This window comes from Pterocles gutturalis, unplaced genomic scaffold (assembly GCF_000699245.1).
Source record: "Pterocles gutturalis isolate BGI_N339 unplaced genomic scaffold, ASM69924v1 scaffold12927, whole genome shotgun sequence".
NCBI classification, from domain to species: Eukaryota; Metazoa; Chordata; class Aves; order Pterocliformes; family Pteroclidae; genus Pterocles; species Pterocles gutturalis.
This window is the reverse complement of record NW_010115499.1, coordinates 2,543-23,047: the sequence shown is the minus strand read 5'-3', so window position 1 is coordinate 23,047 and position 20,505 is coordinate 2,543. Positions and strand designations below refer to the sequence as shown.

General features: G+C 36.6%; 1 protein-coding gene across 1 annotated transcript in view; it reads right to left on the bottom strand.

Annotated features, from left to right (window-relative positions):
* Window positions 1-687: 687 nt before the first annotated feature.
* Window positions 688-20,505, bottom strand: part of CUL4B (cullin 4B) — a 22,138-nt gene continuing 2,320 nt past the window's right edge. The window contains exons 2-20 of the mRNA XM_010075207.1: window positions 19,633-19,748; window positions 14,228-14,331; window positions 13,250-13,319; window positions 12,677-12,750; window positions 11,541-11,703; window positions 11,351-11,440; window positions 10,982-11,064; window positions 10,100-10,167; window positions 8,864-8,982; window positions 7,845-8,037; window positions 6,685-6,789; window positions 6,269-6,379; window positions 5,465-5,550; window positions 4,681-4,788; window positions 4,304-4,417; window positions 3,249-3,354; window positions 2,998-3,170; window positions 2,293-2,445; window positions 688-1,092 (exon numbers count right to left, since the gene is read on the bottom strand). Of these exons, the coding sequence (XP_010073509.1) occupies window positions 997-1,092; window positions 2,293-2,445; window positions 2,998-3,170; window positions 3,249-3,354; window positions 4,304-4,417; window positions 4,681-4,788; window positions 5,465-5,550; window positions 6,269-6,379; window positions 6,685-6,789; window positions 7,845-8,037; window positions 8,864-8,982; window positions 10,100-10,167; window positions 10,982-11,064; window positions 11,351-11,440; window positions 11,541-11,703; window positions 12,677-12,750; window positions 13,250-13,319; window positions 14,228-14,331; window positions 19,633-19,748 (2,132 nt within the window). The 3' untranslated portion in view covers window positions 688-996. The remainder of the gene's footprint in view (window positions 1,093-2,292; window positions 2,446-2,997; window positions 3,171-3,248; window positions 3,355-4,303; window positions 4,418-4,680; window positions 4,789-5,464; window positions 5,551-6,268; window positions 6,380-6,684; window positions 6,790-7,844; window positions 8,038-8,863; window positions 8,983-10,099; window positions 10,168-10,981; window positions 11,065-11,350; window positions 11,441-11,540; window positions 11,704-12,676; window positions 12,751-13,249; window positions 13,320-14,227; window positions 14,332-19,632; window positions 19,749-20,505) is intronic.

Sequence of the window (20,505 nt, the reverse complement as noted above, 5' to 3'; positions counted from 1 at the left end):
GCTTTAAGTTAAAGCAATCCAAAGCAGGGCAGTCTTAGAAGAGCCGCCCTGTCTAAACCTTGAGGTTAGTTCAAGTTTAGAATGTTGCAAAGCAAAACAAGCATTAAAATCCATTTGTAATTTTTGTTCTTACAGCTTTACCACAAGAACAGTGTGGCTTTTCATAAATATCTGTAAATAGATTATCTTTTCTAGAGTATTGCTGCCAAGAGGTGAAGGCCTCCTACCCATGACTAGTAAAAACTGTCCCTTTTTCCATTATGGCTGTTTTATGCTCAAAATTCCCAAAGGTGAACACTAAGTCTTACAGGCAAGCCATATAAATCTAATCTGAACTTGTTTTGTTGTAGCAGTTATTTAAGAATGGTGTTTTTATATACAGTATATATGCCCACACTGCAAACTTTATGCATCATTTTATATTGGTACCATTTTTGTCTTAATTGCAACCAAGAATATTTTCCATAAGATCAGCAATAAGCATAGCTTGGCTTATTCCCCATTTTCGCTCCCTCAAGGGAAAAATCCAAGTGTGGGCATCACCCAAACCAATGGTATGTTACTAACTGAAATGCATCCTTACAGTAAATTAAAAGTTTGCATGCAGTTTAAGCATTTTAAAGGCTATTTTCTTATATTAACCTTCTGTTTCCATTTAAAGGTGTGAAAGACATCTGTCGTATATCAAGGGACTCCTCTTCAGACCCAGAGACAAATGGAATCACAAAGACCAGGTACTTTCTTTCAGCTTTCTGCACATCTTACTAAATAACATGCAAAGAGTTCAACAGCATTCTTCTTAAAATGTAAATAGTACTCTTTAAATGGGCATGTTAACCACTGAAAGAAGTCCACTCTACTATACTTTTCCATTACACTGCTTTCATTCAATCATCGGTAGTATAAAAAGTCAATTAACGGGATCAACAGGCTAGTTTATCCACTGGCAACTGTGTATGACACCAAGTGTGCAGTAAAACAAAGGCCAACATATGTTTATGCAATATAGTTGTACTGATTTGGGTTTTCTTTATCTCTTTCCATGTAGTCCCTGTCAATTAAGGATTCTATTCTCTTCTTAAGGTCAGCAGGCTGTAAAATAAAGCAGATGTCAGCATTACTACTTTACAGTCAATGTTTCTCAGTTCTTTTTTTTCTTTCTACTTAAGGCAAATATCCATACTGTTTAAGGTGGCTGAGGAAACAAATCAGTTTAAAAAAACAACCCAACAAATCCCTTAAAGCATGAAAGCTTCTAAAGTCTGTAATGTGTAATTGATTGAAGAGAAAATTACAAAGTTAGGTTGTCACCTGCAGCTAAGCATAAACTTTTTACAGCAGGGAAAGATATTTGCTGCTGTTTAAGCTGAACTCTAAAGAACTGCAGTGCATGCATTACATACCAAAGTGTTTCTACTTCTGACTTCTACCTGGTAAAAGATGGCACAAGTTTCATTTTATCTTGGTGTCAGTGAGTTTCGCAACAGTTTGGCTACCCTATGATTTTACTGGGTGAAGGACTTTATAAACATGCCTCATGATAAAGAGTGAGGAAAAGCATTTAAATTGTCTGTTATAAGCTGTGAAGCCCAACTGCAGTTTAAGCAATACTTACAGGAACTTAACAGGGTAGCAAAACACAATCAGATGGCAGTACCTTTTATTTTACATTTCCCTTGCTAGAAAGCACTGTATACTTGAACTCAAACAGATGCATCACTGTCTATTTGCAAGTCCATTTCAATTTGTACACAATAAGGAAGCTATTAATTTCATATTGCAACTGTGGGCTTCTTTAGTTTTCGGACATCCAGCAATATCTTAACTTTCATTCCATATATATGTGTGTCTATGTCTATGAACGAATCTAACCTGCCTGGAATAACCACTGTACATTCATTGGTTACAAATTTCTTAAAAAGTGTCAACCAAGTTAAGAATCAAAAATAATTCTGGATTACAGATTCAAATTGTTTTCCCCCTCGTCCTCAAGAACGAGAACACTTAAATGCAAGAACAGCATAGAAGGAGAGCTGGCTTCACAGTTACTGTTAACAGGCTCTGGTTCTGAAAGCCTTTGGTAATAGGTTTCATTAACTTACTAAAAGTCTGAGGTAATATTCAGAGGAATTAATGCAACTGGCACTTTAAAAATTCCTGAAAGTGAGTATCTGTCCTTCCTAATAGGAAAAAGATGCATTTTTTAGACAGAAGTGCTGTTCAAATGAGGACTGCCCAGGGAATATAAAAAGAAGCAATAAAGTTTTAGAAAAAGAAAAATCAGTACTACACCTTTACTGGGAATTTAAGCTGGTTGTAGACCTCTGACACAAGCAGGTTATGACTCAGTGTCTTGCGCATCTTCATGATTCGTACAATTGCAGCGTCAATCTGGTATTGCCGGTCCTGGAATACTCTCTCTGTAGTGCTTGCCTGTTCCTCTACCTGAAGGATCCATTTAGAAAAGTTTTAAAGAGAACACTAGAACTGACAAAACAATTCTTCGCATCTCTAAGACAATTCTCAGTTTAAGACAGTAAAATGACTGTTGACAAATATTTGACATAAATCCTTTACAAATACGCAGACAGACTTGTCTATTAAAAAAACCACTTGTATGAAGAATTAAAATCTTTGCACAGATTTTTACACTGGATGGCTGTCAGGGAAAATTCACTGTGAACTTGTTGGTATGTTCACGAACCATTCAGTAAAGCTCCAGGGAATGATGAAGGGGGAAAAGAACATTTGCTAATTGGAACTTCTCTTAAACAACCTTATTTAGAGACATCTAGCATCACTGGTGTCTAAGTTGGTATAGAAGCACACCTTTAAATCTGCACTGTTAGGTATGTGCTATCATCCCAATTATACATGTAACTTTGACAAAGGTATCAGTATATACGTTATAACCGAGAGGAAAAAAGTTTGCAAATGGCCAGACAACAAGCTAATTAAGCCAAGGATCTAAACCCCAGAAGATTAAAAAGAATATACCGTTTCTTTCATCTGAATTTGGTTGATCTTTATCCTGAAGAGCTTATGTCTGAAATCATCGTTACATGTGAATTTATCGCCATCTTCCACATCTTTGCCTTTGGGGCTTTTTGTCAGTACTCTGGCTTTGCCACAAGCCAGAGACTGAAGTGTCCTTCTCAGCTCTCCATCCTCTAAAGCAGAAACAACTCGTTTAGTTTTGTTTTCTTAGTAAGAAAACTTGGAAGAGGTCAGCTGTTTTCAATACCAACCTATCCCAGTGGCTTGCTTTATCTCCTCTAAACTGAATTCCTCTCCTTCATTAAACATGAGCAGCACCAGTGTCTGGAACAAGGAGACCTGAAGTTCTTTTTTGCCCTGTCACAAAGGAAATTAACAGACATCACTAGTTTGTTGGTTTTTTAGGGGGGTGGGAGTTGGGGGAGAGAGAGGCAAGGAACAAGTCACTCATATGCCAATTAGTTCACTTTAAGAACGTGACTGTTATTTTATTCATTTGGGAATATGAAAGAATAAAAGTTACTGGTCACCTTCTGTTTACTATGAAATGCAGAATAAACTGGAGGTCAGAAGGTTAGACTGTTATATCCAGTGACAAAACTAACCCAAGATACGCACCAACTTACTCAAGACAAATCTCAAAGCACTGAGTGCTTAAAATTACAACTTGAAAGACCTTTAAGTCAAAGTGTCACACAAACATTAGTTTAAGAAACACAGTATTAGGAACTACAGGATATTTGAAATAACCCAGTTTAATACTACTTGTTTTATCGTTAACATTTTTCTGAAAAATAGAACTGGTAAGCATTCCTAGTACAAGAGAATTTTTCTTGATATTTGTGCCCATGAAGAAATGCTGAAGCCCTTTAAAAACAGCTGTGTTCTTGTAGAATCCAAACCTTTTATTTCAGTAGTGAAAAGCTTACTGGAAAGATGCTTAATGCTGTCAGATGAAGTAAGGCCATCTGTAGAACATGGCCCCCCCCTTTTTTTTTTCTCCCCAGTATAAAAATTAGTACCATTTTTAATATGGAACTAAACCCACTGGATATTTTCCCCAAACAGTAGCCAACAACTTTTTTTTTTTTCCCCCACCAATAATCAGATGCACCTTCTTAGTCCTTAATACATCAATTTCAGAAACTACCAACTCCAGAAATGATAGCAAGAGGTTAAAAGTAATTGCAAAGCCAGTGCTAAGTTTTCCATCACAGCACAAAAAAAGGTTCCCAATATATTCCTAAGGTACAACCCAGACTTGGAATCAGCAAAGCAACAGGAATAAGAGAAACAATACACTCACCTCTTTAAATTCTGCTTTTAGTACACAGTGTCCTAGTGTTGATTGCCACTGAAGTTTCCTACCACTGTGCTTTCCTAAATAAAAGGTCTTGAAAATCTCCTGCAGTTTTACCATCTAAAAAAAAGAAAAGACCCAAACCACTAAAACACAATTTCTACTTTAAAAGCATCCTTCCCTCCTCCGCAATCAAATAAGCCTTAAATAAAGGCTGAGAAAGATGAAGGGAATTGCAACAAAAGAAAACAACCATTATTTTAAAAAGACCCTTCTGCATTTCTTTCTAGAGATGATATGCATGTTTAAAACCAAGTTGCAGCTGATGTCAAGATGCATTACTGACAGGCTGATACTTGGTATGATACGTGTACATTCATTACCTCTGGGGGCAAATGGACCTCCATAGGCACGTAGGTTGGCCAATAACCCATAGTCAGAATATTCACTGTTAGTTCAATGTTGCCAGGTACATTCTGATTTTGCATATACTGCAGAAAGAAACAAAGTCAATTGAAATAAATCAATGTTTATTAAACATATTTCAGGTAGAACTGAACAGTACTTAGAAGAGGCATTATGAGAGCACAGACAAGTGACCTGATGACATCTTTGCTACATGAACTGCAAGTTACATACAAGAAAATCAGGATGAGAAAAAGACTTTCCTGCCAGAAGTAATGGGCAAAAACTTGCAAGCAAATCCATCAGAATATAGTGGTGTTAAAAATGTTTTATAAGTTTACATCCTTCTTTTATTACTGTGGGTGGGGTTTGAGTTTTTTTTGGTTGTGCTTTTTAAAAGAAGCTTCTTGTTTCAGGTTTTTTCCTTTGTTGTTCAGGAAAACCATTTCAAAATTCAGTAAAATTTTCAAAAGCACAGACAGCACAGAATTAAGAAATAGATTCCACTGATTTTCAGTAGAGACTGTTTTCCCAGTTGGGCTTTTGTCCACTCCTTTTGAAAACAATCACCTACAAAGTCCTTTTCTCTGTAGTAAAAGAGTATTACAGACAACTGGAATAATTCCAAAGGAGTTTAACTCAATTACAATAGAAATGTTCACAACTGAAGACATCCTGCACCTTCTTGTTAGGCTGTCTGAGAACAACTCATTCAATAAAAGCAAGTAAACGAAGGAGCAATGGCAGGCTTTCCCACAGTACCTGTTTAAATTGTATCATTATGTCTTTTGAAAGCTCCATATCTTTAAACATTCCTTCAAGTTTGCTGGTGAAAGCAGCTCCACATTCTATAAAAGAGAAAATGTAAAATCTAAAAATTAATCTTGTTTATTTTCAACACCATAGAGTAGTTATTCTAAATATCAGAATGTACAAGACGACGTATTTCAGCCTATGTTCTTACATAAAGACCTGGATTCTAATTAAGATACAGAATAAGGTTATAAACAAGAAGGCTGAAAATGTTTTAATGTGTCAGCTATTTTGCAACCCAATTGTTTTTCCACATGGACATGACGGTTCATCCTAGGACTCCACTGGCAACCTGTCACTCAGACAACAATTCTAATCCCTATCAGCTGCCTGCAAAACTGTCTCTTGGTGGTAGAACAAGATCAAGTTCTAAATATCTTACTCCATCCTGTGAACCAATGAAGACCAGACTAGAAGACTAGCTGGTAGCTTCATGCTTCCAACCTTATACAGAGTAAATAAAAAGTGGAAGTCATCCTCAAGTTCTCCGAGCACACCACTCATTTATTCAGCAGGGAATCTCTACTCTATCCCACAGGCCAAGATACACCGGGCACTGTGTGCTCCTGTTTTTTGGCTGTTGCTGCTATAATTAAAAAAATAAAAGCAAGTGAGCCTCCTCAAAACCCACCAGTCATTTGAGACTTGCACACAAGGCTTTGCCCTCATGTAAAGGGGAAATACAAACCGCACTTCTGGCAAGGCCTGTTTAAATGGCTATGTTTTAAAGGAAGCAAGCTGATGGATATTTACCATGTTTGAGTTTGGAAAGCATAGATTTTTCAGCATCTACTGATGCACTCTTCCCAACTAATAGTCTCTTTGCTAGATCTTTTTTATAAAAGGCCTCAAAGACATCTTTTCCTGTAAGAAAAGAGATTTGTCAGTGATTACATTGCTAGTCTTAAACAAATATTACCTACAAGGGGCCCAATTCAAAGCTCAGTAAACCTAAAAAGGGCCTTCACATTTACATTTCCACAGATTTTGTTGTCAGATCTTGTTAATGGCATCTTAACATGCAAAATAGTTAAACAGCACTACACCAGCAAACTGCACCTACAGAGAATGAGCCCTTGAAAATGCAGACGGACTGCTAAAATTATTGCAAAGTACATTTATGTTACTGATTAAACAACTGTACCCCCAACAAAAAAAACAATCCTTACCATATATGAATCTAAATATAATCATAATTTTATCCAGCATTTTTTCAAGTTCTTCATCAGTAGCTTCTTTGTTGCCTGCACGAAGCTTGGAATCTACATATTTAGCTAAAGAATGTTGAGGAATAAAAAGTTTAGCATATGCTTAGTATCACAAAGAAACAATAATATTTTTTTTTAAATCTAATATTGTGAACTCTTTTGGAAATGTAAAGGATCCTGAAATCACCTTCAAATCAGTTTCATCACAGCTAGCTCAATATATTTTCATAAAGGCTATAAAGATATAAAAACACTATAGCCTCATCTCAGTTTTTTCAGATAAGCAATTACTGCATCTGAACTTTATAATCATACATGATGTTGAAGATTTTTGTGTATGTAAAAAATCCTGGTCCATATTATGAACTCAAAGTAAAAAGTCACTATTGATATATATTGACACAGCCAAAAGATGAGAAGAAAAATATGTAAACCAGTTACTTAAATGTTTTGACTGTACTCCTGAATTTATCTAGCAGATTACCATTTAATTTCAAATGGTTTGGTAAGCACATTACTGTTAGTGCATTAATTTTAAAAAAGGAGGGCAGAAAGCATCACTCCACAAGCCTAACAGCACAACAGACTGCAAATCAGTGTGTGGGGGAACGATTAAGGTATTCAAAAGTGCAGAGCCGCAGGGCTGGAATGCACAAATCTGTAAACAACGTTCTTTGCAAACTCCAGAGGCTCTGTCCCATTACAGGGGAGGTGCAGTGCATCCTCATCTCTCTTCACTTTCATCCATTGTAACACAGCTTTCTGTGTGGAGCTCCTAATAGCTTTGTGCACGTGTTGGTGGCACACTTATGTAAGCTTCTGAAGTTGAATTATTAGCAGTATTCTCACATGTGGACACCAGTCAAATGCCTAAGTTCTAATGTTCTTCACTTATCTATGACCTAGCTGGTGAATCGATGAACAGAGCTTGTTCTTAGTGTTTAACGCTATCCTAACAAATAATTCACTTGCATAAGGCACAGCAGACCCCCAGTTTGACAATGTATTGTGCATAATGTCTTTTAACACAGTTCCATCGTATCCTATCTGGAAGCTGCATCAGCAACTCCCTCTTGTCCCCCACTCAAATTCTCACATGGGAAGAAACTGAAGAAAAGTACCTATGAGTTCAGCTGGCTTATTTGGTCTTTTGTTAATGAATGTTTCAAAGGCTTCTTTCATGGCATTTACAAACTTTTCATTCTTGAGAAAGCAAACATCAATAATATGGTCAACTTTGTCTTTAAAATCAAGTAGCTCTTGGACCATGGTTTTGTCTTTTTCTGGATTAATTACTATGGTGCTACCAAATGCCTGTAAAATGAAACATATATTTCAATTAGCCTGAATAATTACTTTAAATGACAAGACTTCAAAAAGCCCAAGTTATCTTTGTAATGTCTTGTTTCTGGTATTCATATTCATTCCACTAACACAACAGAAGTGATAGCATCATGAAGTATTTACTATGTAATCATTCCTAGACCTTGTATGTTTATTCAAAACCAAGGATTGAACAAGTGAACAGATTCAGAACTTCTGTTTGAAGAAATAAACTTAAGCATGACAAAATTAACACACTCTTTTTAAACATCTAGATCCTCAGGTTTTCACACAGGTGAAGCTCCCACTAAACTCAATTTTATTTAACAGTACTCCTCTGCCATCACAAAGCTTTCTTTCACAGCAGGCATACTTTCGGTGACAACATCTGCACTGTTGAAACATCTTAATGATGAAAACATCTTAAGTGACATGCAAGTGCTTTTTGAACTTCAGTTGGTTGGTAACTTAAGCCACCACTCTGACAAGAAATTTTAGCAGGGAGAAGACAGAAATGTTTTGCCATTATGAAAATGTCTACTGGAGAAATATGCTTGTCCCATACAGCTAGCTATAAGCAAGACAAAAACTCCAAAATCATTTGGAATTCAATAATTCAACTGAATGTTCCATATTTTCTTTGATAGGGCTGGAACACTGACTGTCTTTTTCCTAGTACAGTTTCAAAAGCTGTCCATTAAATATATGTTTATAAGAAAGTACTTTTTCTTACAAAAATGCAATAGTTTATAAACTTGAGATGACTCAAATATCTCTGTGTAAAGCCCACTGAATTCCAGAGTTCTAGAAACAGTACCTTTATGTACTCAATCCAGTGTTGCAAGAGAACCTGTACTCCGCCTCTCACACGACTGAACAACTGATACAGAAGAGACAGGTCTTGAATTCGGTTTTCATCGAGAAGGTGGTTTAAACCTGCAAATCAGAGAATTCCAATAGAAATTAAAACCAGAGTAATCCAAAGAAAGTGCAGCATATTATTACAGTAAAAGACCTCTTCAAAGCTAATAATTTTTATCAAGCAATTAGTGGTGTGGTTTTTTTTAATTTTTTTTAAGCTACCTAATTTAACAGTGAAACACAGAACAGCTACCTGAACTGTCTCAAACATTAAAAACCTTGTTATCACACTAGATATCTTTGACTATGTGAACTTCACATAACATACTTATCACAACACCTTTGCTTACTTCTGCTTTACTATTCCCTAAAGATTTGAAAAGTTTATGCTCTATTGATCTGTAGGAAAGGTTCCTTGGCAAGACAGAGCTCTGAGCCCCAATCCAGCTGTAAAATAAATTCTACAGATGTTTGAAGGCAAGCAGCTTCAAGAAATATCTTCACTTTTTAACTTTTTGGCAGAGAACATCTGATGCTCCACAGCAAGGCTCTAAGAAAGTAAATGGGTAAATACTGCAAACTTGATACTCCTCTCAATAAAGAGTCTGTTATAGATCTGCAGGAAGATGCTCACATTCCTGTTTCATCCAGAATCTGTCTACTAAGGACTTGATAGGTATCTTTTATTATTCAGCTCTTGCTGCACTCCTATCTGTTTCCAGACTACCCCTCAGAGCAAGAGGGTCACTTGACTTCAGAGACTATTGCTGAACTCAGGCAATGTACTTCATTGCTCAAATTGTACTGAATTTTTAAAACATGAGGCTTTTTATGAACAGCAAGTAATTAAGGTCTTCCCATTCTGGTATGGCCATAATTCAAAGGCTACTCCTTTAGCTCCGATCTTCAAAATGCTATTTAACATACTGAAATCAAGAGTCCCCTATTCCAATTTTCCTTTTGTTTTGTCTGAAGACAGCATTGCGTCTCCTTACCTCTGACAAGGAGAATGGCACTTGCCCTCTTGCAAAATGGTCAATGCTATTTCATGAACTGAGTAGCAAAGGGCGTTAAAGAACGATGTAGCTTGCATCCTCCCCCAGCACCTGAATCTGTCACTTTCTTTTTCAGCACAGGAATTGAAAGCCCCGAAGCAGTAATTAGAAACATTTCTATAAAGAAGAAAGATTACCTTTCTGAAGAATGGCTGTTAAATGTTCACCTAGAAGTTGCTTTTCTACAGTAGCAATTAGTGGCTTCCTATAGAAAAAACGTTTAGAATTACTTTTCCTTTTTCCATTACTGACAGTTTTAAATCCTTTTTCTGACATTATGTTAACTACACCTGTCACTGGGAGTGCTCTAATTATCTGTGGCAAGGACCTAAAATGATTATACATGTATTTATCCTTTTTCCTCCCCAGTAAGCAATCTTTTTTTCTGTTGACTGACTGAGGGTTTAATTCACACAATAAGCCTGTTGTACATGACCTCTAGGCAGCTGGACAATGGTTCCATCAGTGAAGAAACTGGACAAAAGTTTCTCAAAGAATACACCTTCTCTTGCTTTGTGGGAGGAGATTAATGTCTTGGGAGACAAACCGAGGAGAAGAAAAAACACACCTCACAAGAGGTTTTAAAACAAAATACGGAGTTGGCCACTAGTAATGGTGTGGAAGAAGGAAACCACTAAACAAGTGGAATATTTTTAATAGCTGAAGGAGGAAGGAAATAAAAATGTATGATGGTAGCAATAAAACACCTTCCTCTTAGAAAGATCCTCTGTACTTGCTCTTGAAGAAGTTGCTACCACTTGCTTGAAGAGTTTTGTTATATTAATAACCTACATTTTCTCTAAGCTGTGGCTTTTTCTTAGGAGAATGTCTAGTGGCTTAAAAGAAAAGGATATTAGCTGTGTGAGCCAAGACAGTGCTTCATTGTACACAAGGAATTGTGGGAAGGGAAGCATTTGATGGTCAGTCAATAAGTGAAATGAATCGTAGCTATTAGATGGCCCTCAACAGAAGAAGAACCAAATAACCAACACTGCCAAGCAAAAAGAGATTGCACTTACTGTGTGCTCTGATCTAAATAAGTGATTATCCTGTCTGCTTCTTCTTCCAAGCGCTTGTTGACATGGTGAAGATATTCTGGAACCTGAAAATGCCAGAGCAGTTTTGTAGGTTTTAAAAAAACCCGAAAAGGTGGGGAAAAAAAAAAAAAGACAATACTGGTCTGACAGTAGCAGTAGCTCCAGTTTTAAGCAGAAATCATTAGCACTGTGACTGAAGGCAACTGCACGTGAATTTGCTTTTTCAGAGTACTATAAAACATAAAGGTCACATTATTGCCCTGTACGCTGGCTAAGGCAGCAAAATGGTTCCACTCTGTTACAAATGCTTTGTCATTAGGCATAACAAATATTGTTAAATGTCCAAAATACCTCTCGTTCCTGCATAAGCCTCTGTCCCTCTGCTGCATACAGGCGATTAGTCTCTTCCAAGAATCTATGTTCGAAAGAGTCTTGATAAATCTAGGGAGACAACACAATAGCAGTCCAGGGTAAAGCTGACTGAGCACTAAATAAGAATCTGAGCCGTTTATTGGTTTAAAGATGAGACAAGTTTACCCACCTGCAAGTCAGAAAGCATGCTCAGAAGGCTTCGCAGTAAACTCCTATCAATAGCCTCACCATTTCTTTCCCTCTCAATCAGCAGGAGAATGCCATCAATAGTTTTGTTCTGAACCTTCTGATCACTGATTATATGAGTTCTGAACAATTCTAGCCCCATATCCCTAACAAGAAAATAAAGACTGTTCAATAAATTGTGCAAGAATCAACCTCAAAAATTCTCTATTAATAAAATGTGATCTAGATCAAAGAGGCCAGTAAATACTAGCATTCTTTAAATTCTTCATTCCTGTGCCCCCAAATCAGTCAAGATGAACAAACACAAACATTAAAATAAACCACGACAAAGCATCAACAGTAAGCTACAGATTTGAAAGACCAAAGCACATATTTTTTCCTAAATAACCAGATAACTTCCGCAGCATCTTTATTTTTCACTTGGTTGACCAGATGATGGAAACTGAATGAACAGCAGCCTCCACGAGAAAAGGATAAAGTCATCCTGGGTCCCATGTAATCTAATTCTCAGGCAGAGCTTACAAGAACTCAGTGATGTGAAAGACAAGGATCTCTGCTTTGGGCATCCCATTTAAAACCTTCCGTTAATTTGAAACTGTGGGTCTGGACTCTTTTAGGAAAAGCCAGGCCCTCCATCCACCACTCCTTCCATCTCTGGCAAAGTAATTCAGGTCGTGCCAAAGGCACTTTAGGACATTTGCTGATTATTAAAATACTGAGGGAAGGGAGGTTGAAGTCCAAAAGAGAGTAACTTGCTCTTATTTTAGGTAGCTTTTTCCTTCAAAAATACTTATAGAAATTTGAATACTATGTATGTTAAAGCCAGTAACTGGGCAACCCAAACCCTCGCACTTCAGTTGTTGGACAGGCCCTTTTCTTTTACTGTGCAAACTGGAGGTTGATATATACTTAGCTGAAATTTGCTATCACAGCTATTCTAGAAGAATATTGTAATTCATGGCAAATACATTAAAAGTGAAATCTCCCTCTGCAATAAGCATGTATGCATTCACCATCTAACTTACAGGTCACTATAAAGTTTATATTTAAAAAAAAATCCTGAAAACCAGCAAAATATATATACGATAATTTAAATAATTTTATTTTTTGTGCCCTTACCAAATAGATGGCAGCATTGAATTCTGAAGTACGTAAGTTCGATCCAAGAACAGGAAGATACTTCTAATCATAATCTGTTATGAGAAGGAATAAAAAAGCCATATCATTTTGTTCTTGAAGAGCAACATAAATGAGATTCAACAACAACAACAAAAAAATCCCCCTAACAAGTCTCAGGCAATGCTTTCTTAGACAGTGTTGATTTGTTTAAAATATTCTACCAGTCTTGGTGAGATGATAAGTGCGACATTTAGTATCCTTCTGTATAAAATAAGAGGTCCTTTTGTAATAGGTATAAAAGGAAAAAGGTCTGCATAGAAACAACAGCTAGGAGTTGGGGGGAGGGGGGGCATGTGTGTTCAAGATCTGACCAATGTGTCAAGAAACACACTACAGATAAGAATTTTCAAGGCTCAATTTCTAACAAACTAGATACAGTTGTATTTCATGAAGAAGCCTTATATAAATTTAAGACAACATTCCAGAAGCACTGTAAGTTTGTAAATGAACAAAGTTAAGCAAAACATAGGCTGACTAGGCAACCACTTTTCTTTAAAAAGACAAAAAACTTACCATTTGTCTGCAGTGATCTTGCCAACATTTGTCTATTTTCTTTAGAAAAAGGACACTATCCAATGAATCCATGAAGAAATCATTAAGAAAATTCTGATTAATAGGTAGTGTTAGCAATGAAATGAACCAACATTTTTTTTTTAAAGACACTTAACAGAGAGCACAACAAACTCACCTACTACCAAAAAGAACAAATTAACTTCTTGCAACATGTTTATTTTTATTTTTAATGAGGCTCCTTGTGTTAATAATGAGAAATCAAAATTATTTGAATGACTAAAAATAAAATTACCTAAATACTTTTGAATATTGTCTAATCCCCATCCCTGGGGAGCAGAACAGACATATCCCCATACCTCAAAAACCAACAATCCACAATACATGTAAGAGCCCACCACTACACAGATACTGTAATTTCAGCTCAGTTAAGAGATAGTCTTAAGAGATAAATTTCGTTCTTGAAATTTAACTTGTATTCAGATCACTGCATAGTTCTGGTACTAATTAATACCCACTTAACAGGATCTCAATATGATGCACAGCTCAGAACTTTAGAAAATAAAACATCCTGATCCTCAGAACCATTATCACTTTAAAAGGAAAACAAGAACTATCTACTGGAAGACTTTTCTCTTTACCTGAGCATAGCAAGATCAGCATACTAAAAAAGGCTGAAGTGATACAGCCAATACAGCCTTTTAAAGCCTTGCTGTAAGTCTAATATGAGCTTTTGTAAGATGTCAAAGTGTTTCATAAATATAAATGAAACTTTCTCACAAAATTTTCAAATGGTTACAGACATAATGGAACTAGTAGTGTTCTCTGAGGTCCCACAAAACATTAAAACGGACACAATTACCCAAAAACTAGGACTTCAGATTACCATGGCCTTATATCACAAACTAGTTAAAGAAATCCATCACCACATACTGGAAGGTAAAAATGTTTTGGCTTGTTGACAGCTAAAAAAAAGGATATTCTCTGAATTGGTGAATTTGTGCTTTAATATGGTCTTCACAGATCTGTCTCAATTGTTTGTACAAGTTTGCAGAAATCTTGTAGGAGCAGAGATTTTCAACAGCCTGAAGTGAAGAGAAACAGATACTAAGAAATCTGTTTGCATTCTTCTATGTGGTTTTACAAGCAAAGAAAAAAACAAAACAACCATGGAATTCTGCCTCTCACCCAAGAATCTACCAGCTTTAAACTGTAACACAGCCAACAGCTGCATTCAAACCACCAGTGAGCCATGGCACTATATATGGCACCATAATGGTAATACGAGACAAAGGAGGCCGTGCCCTGAAGAGCTTACAGTTTATTAATTTGAGTACCACTATCTCATAAGGAACTGCAGGACTTGCATCTCGAAGAACAAGGATGTTAGTTTAATATGTTCCAGCAGCTTGCTGGGTTTCATACTTCAAAGCAGACACTTAAGGCCTTAATTGTTATTAAGTGCTGTGCTCTGCGAGTCACGCTGGTATTAGTACAAAGGCACTGCTAGTGTTAGTTCCTTTTGCAGTCCTTTCCTTGATTACGCTTCCCTCATCTCCAAAAGTACAGATATAGATAAAAAATACGTATATCTACTCATCAAACCCTTCCCTGAGTAAGTTTAGTTATAATCCTGAACACTTTTCAGTAGTATGGCTACTTTCCAGATGTTTCTAGATCATAATCACGTACTAAAAGAATTGTTGCTGTGCTTCACAGCAAGAAGCAAAACGTTTAATGGGGGCATGCCCTGGAGATTGATCATGCAAACAAGCATTCTTAAGTCCATAAGACTTTTTCAAAATTTATACCAATTGCCCAGATTTGGAAAGCAAAGGAGTAACTTTTAACTCTTTGAGGACTGGTGAAAGACACAATATGTGATTATTCTGTAAAACATCTGTAGAAGACAGAGAAGAGAGGTATATCTGATTTTCAACTAATGCCTCTCAATTTTATTTTTCTAACAGAAAATATTTCAGTTGCCAGTACAACCAACTCCTAGGAAAAAAAAGACAGGAAGATCAAGTTTGTTCCCCAGCAACCACAGGCAACCACGCACAGATGGGGTAGTTCAGAAGTATACAGAGACCTCCTCCGTTACACCGAAGTCTCCCAGAGTATTTCCAAACAGTCCAAAGAGGAGCCACCAGCAAACAGTAAGCAGCCACCACTAAAAGCACAGCAACAATCAAAACAGCTAAACAAGGAGTTCCTGAGTTTATCCTAGAATATCAACAGCAATCATTCTCTGTATCAACAGTAAACAACTTCTAGAACAAATGCACTATAGCTAATACTGGCTCTAAGACAGAGGACTTAAAAAATGGGGAAAAAAAACCTCAAAAAAAACCCCAAACACCACAAAAACCAAAATCCCACAACAAAACCATCCCACACAACAACAACAAAAGAAAACCAAACCTACATAAGCTTACTATGAGAAACAAACAGAATACAGCAAGAGAGTGAGTGTATCAATTAAGACCAAACCAGGAGTGAACAATGAGTATTAGGAAAGCCAGAATTATCACGGAAGTGTACATATCTTAATACTTGGAAAGAGCAACAAATTCAACTCTCGGCCTTAATGCTTAAGAAACCTGAAACAAATTCAATGTCACAGGAAAACATACTCCACAGTTCACTGTTCAGAGTACATTATGGATGCTGCTCAACGCTAGTCTGCTATTGTACCCACGGGGTCAGGCTCCACATGAAACTGCAGCAGAACAGGAAATAACCGCTGCTTTGATTTCAGAAGAAAAGGGGATGGAAAACACTAAGCTCGAAGAGCCTGATTAGACCCAATAAATGGATTTCTTCTTTTCTCCCACTTACTTTGGAGAAGCCATGCGAAGATGCATGTTTTAAATAGAACTTGCTAGTAACCTGCATAACCTCAGTTACTCTCGCTTCTACCTACCAGCCTAGGACACCAGCTGACATTTTTGCTGTGTTTTGGTCAGTTCATCCATCTCACTACCAGCATGTTCACCACTGCCGCTTACCAACACAAGTACTACTTAACCATGCTGCTCCAAACCCTTGCAAGAATTAGCCTCTGCACTGTAGATGGACAAATGCATACCATTAACTCTTAGTGAAGTAAATTAACATGTATCAATATAGATTTACTTTTATGTAGTGTTCATAAAAAGCCGTGCTTTTGCATTTATCCATCAGAAATTCCAAAGTGTTAAATACACATCTACTAGTATTGAGTGTTTGAACATTAAGCGCAAGACTTCTGCACCTTCATTGATGACATCTACAGAAATGTCTTCATTTTAATTTGGGAATTCTGTCCAATTGGCTTTTTTTTTTAAAGAGATTAAACTTTCTAAGCACATGAATACAAAACCTTTTATTAAGATTTGCTCTGTGGAGCATAACACCACTACTACAATATTAAGCTTTGCAAATTTTATTACTGGTGTTACACAAGAATAATTGCAATAAATAAAAAATTCCCAACACCTTTAGGGGCTCTAGTTCACAAAATTATCTTGTTCTGAATTAGTGGAATAAAACTTTCTGATCAGGGAATCTGTGCCCTGAAGATGGTCAGAACATCCAAAGGCAGTACATTATATTTCCTTTGTCTAACATATATTCTGGTTCCTTTTTTTGTGTTTTGTTTTCGGTTTGGTGGGTTTTTTTGTTGGAGGGGTTTTTTTCTTTGTTTGTGGGTGTTTTTTTTTTTTTTTTAATTGCAGCATTCACTTGGCTTGTGTGCTAGGGAAAAGTAGGAAGAAGAACTGAACACAGCTCTGATGAGAGAAAAATCAGAATTTTCCAGGACTTAACTCTGTGAATGATTAAAAAAAAAATTAGCTAGGGATCTGGTACCAAAGATCTGGATCTCTATTTTCTGATACTAATTTAAGGACAATTATTCTAATAAAGCAGCTTTCAATTCTGTAGCGCTACTCAAAGATATGTATCATGGGTCTTGCTGGGGAGGAACAAAGCAAGTATGAAGCTAGTGTTCCACAAAGAAATATAGCCCAAAAAAGTTTGCTCAGTGGGATTTTCTAACACAGGGAAGAGTTAAACCAAACTCAGTAAGTTTAATGCCATCAAAAAAAGTAGTATCTTATTTTGAGGTGTGCTGCAGAACTTTTGCAGACTCTTTTGCAATTCCCTTCTATGCTTGGATAATGGTGTCTGCCAAGGCATATTTGGCGTCAGATCCATTTACCAAGCAGCTGTTCAGAAATGACATTAGTCTAGTTAGCATTTAAAAACACTAGTGATTCCTATTTTTAATTCAAGACATTTATTTTTAGATTTATTAAAAAAATTATTGTACTTGATTGCACCCTGTTTCATTGAAAAGTATCTAGGTTATTACAATGTTAAAATCCAGATTTAAAAGAAAAAAGCATATATTTGGTTTTCTGAGAACAAGTAACATTAAATTAAGCCTGTAGTAAAACTGAGCAGAAACCTAAGTGATATCTGTGAAGCAGAAGCAAGGCTTTCAATAGAACTTGTATTTTTAAGCTATTTTGGATATCCTTCAGGTATTTAATTAACAGTTATTTGGTCTGTTGTTCTGTCTAGAGTAAATAATTTACAATACCAGCCAATACAATGAGTTTTAATTTGTTTTTAGTTTCACCAAGTTTTGCAAAAGTAACAATACTATTGTTACTTTAACAATACTATATATTACCCTGACAAACTGTTAAAAAAGCTATTTTTAGATTAACTGAACATTATAAAATACTATAATGAGCTTAAAAATGCACCAGACTGAACAACTTGGCCTATGAGCTTCTTGGTTCCACTAGGAATGGCAATTTATCCCTCCCTAAATCTGTCCCCAAACCTTGTACAAACAGGATTTTGCTCCCCAACTTTTCACAGAAATCAGTCATATCCAGTTGCAACTTTTATTGAAAAGGGGAGGGCAGGGGAAGAAGAGATACTGGAGAGAATAGACGGAGGGAAGGCTATATACACACAGAGGAACAAATCAAACAACCAGATCATAAAGGCTCTAAAAGTAAAGTAAAATGTCTAAGTGCCTCTTAATACATAGATAAAGCAGTACTGTTGCTACGCCACTAAAATCACAAGTACCACGATGTTAGTATGGAAAAGATGAGGAGGGGAAGAAGTCTCCCTAACTGTGCTGGTTTGGGCTGGGACAGAGTTAATTTTCTCCACAGGAGCTGGTGTGGGGCTGTGTTTGGGTTTGTGCTGGGAACAGTGTTGGTGACACAGGGATGTGTCAGTTATTGCTGAGCAGGGCTCACACAGCGCCAAGGCCTTTTCTGCTCCTCACCCCACCAGCGAGCAGGCTGGGGGTGACAAGGAGCTGGGAGGGGACACAGCTGGGACAGCTGACCCCAACTGACTGAAGGGATATGCCATACCATATGACATCATGCTCAGCTTATACAGCTGGGGAAGGAAGAGGGGGGATGTTCAGAGTGATGGCATTTGTCTTCCCAAGTAACCATTACACGTGATGGAGCCCTGCTTTCCTGGGGATGGCTGAACACCTGCCTGCCCATGGGAAGTGGTGAATGAATTCCTTGTTTTGCTTTACCTATTAAACTGTCTTTATCTCAACCCGCGTGTTTTCTCACTTTTACCCTTCTGATTCTCTCCCCCGTCCCGCCGTGAGGGAGGAAGCAAGTGGCTGTGTGGTGCTTATTGCCAGCTGGGGTTAAACCACAACACTAACACATTCAGCTGAAAAAGCAGAAGTGGAGCTTACAAAAAAAGCTAGGAAAAGCATTTCAAGTCTGATCACTTCCTAAAACATTCAGGGCAAAACAATCAGAGCTGTTGCTGGCAATAAATTTTGATTCACAGTTGTTAGAATATACAGAATGCTGAATAAAAAAAAAATTTACAATCAAACCAAAATAATGCAATTCATGAAGAAAAATTATATTCTATTAACTTCTAAGAAGTCAAATACAAGGTTTCAGTTTTTAAATGATTTACGATCCACAATCATGAACAGATACTTTCTTCAGGAAAAAGATTATATTTTAATACAAATCATCTTTTTCTTACCTAAACACCAATGTTTTAGGATTTCACATTTCTCCTTTAGCAGCTACACACCATAAACCCCAAAACAGTAAAGGGAATACAGCTCTTTGCCTTATTTAATTCTTGTGAACTGTTGCAAGGGAAACCATACCTTGGATTATGTCATGGCAAGTTAAAAAATTTCCAAGTTTAATGTTAAGTCTTGTGTAATTTTTACTGGTGATTTTAAAATTTGAGAAACTATTTGATGAGAAGTTCTTCAATTACAAAAACCATTATCAAGCAAAATGTCATATTCTTACCACTGTATCAAAAGTGTACAACAAACCAAAAAGCCCCACCCCATCACTTGGGCTTAAAGCACTTACCTGATAGAGCTCCTCTAAATTGTATTTAATTGAAGTACTGTTCTGGATAGCTTCTACAGCTTCTTTCAGTTTTTGCCAGGTTTCATCTGTGTAGTTTTCAGGCAATTTGGGTTTATCTTTAAAAGAAATTACATAGAGTTTGAGAAAGTAGTTAGAAAAAGCACAACATTTTACCTTTTACAGAAATGAAAAATGTAGCTCTGAGGGGAAAGACGTATGGGCTGATGCTCTAGATTTTAATTTATAGTTCCATGAAAAGAAAGCATTTGTATAAAAGCTGTAACTTATTTACATCTGAAAGAGTAATGCATTGGAAAAACTCAGTATTGCTCCTCACATACACATCACAGCATCTGTAGCCCAAACAGTATGTGTGATTTATAAAAATCACAATACTGTGTCTGAGAAGCTCAAAAAGGGATAAAAGGCTAAACCAAAAAACCAGCAAGAAATATCTACATCACATTTTTTCACTACCAGAACAGCACAGCTAAAAGAAAGTTAACATATAAGCCAAAAATAATGGATTAAAAGATAGATAATAGTGTATAGCTTATTTTTTAAAAATTTACTGTTCATTCATTCCATTCTGTATTAACAGTTGGAAATATACCTCGACTATTTTAAAATTCTGTGTGTTCTCATAAGTAACTAAAATGATCAGTTTTGTTCTAATAAGCATGTTCCCAAATGGAGAAGGAAGGAGGAGAAAAATTCAGGGAAGAAGACACATGCACATCCATGGCACCAAAAGGTGAAATTGGCCCAGAGTTTCTACGCTATTAGAATTAATTTCTACATACCTAAAAGTAAAAAAAGATATTGTAAAGCTTTATGATTTCTCTAGAAATATCAAAGAGAGAAGTAATTTTT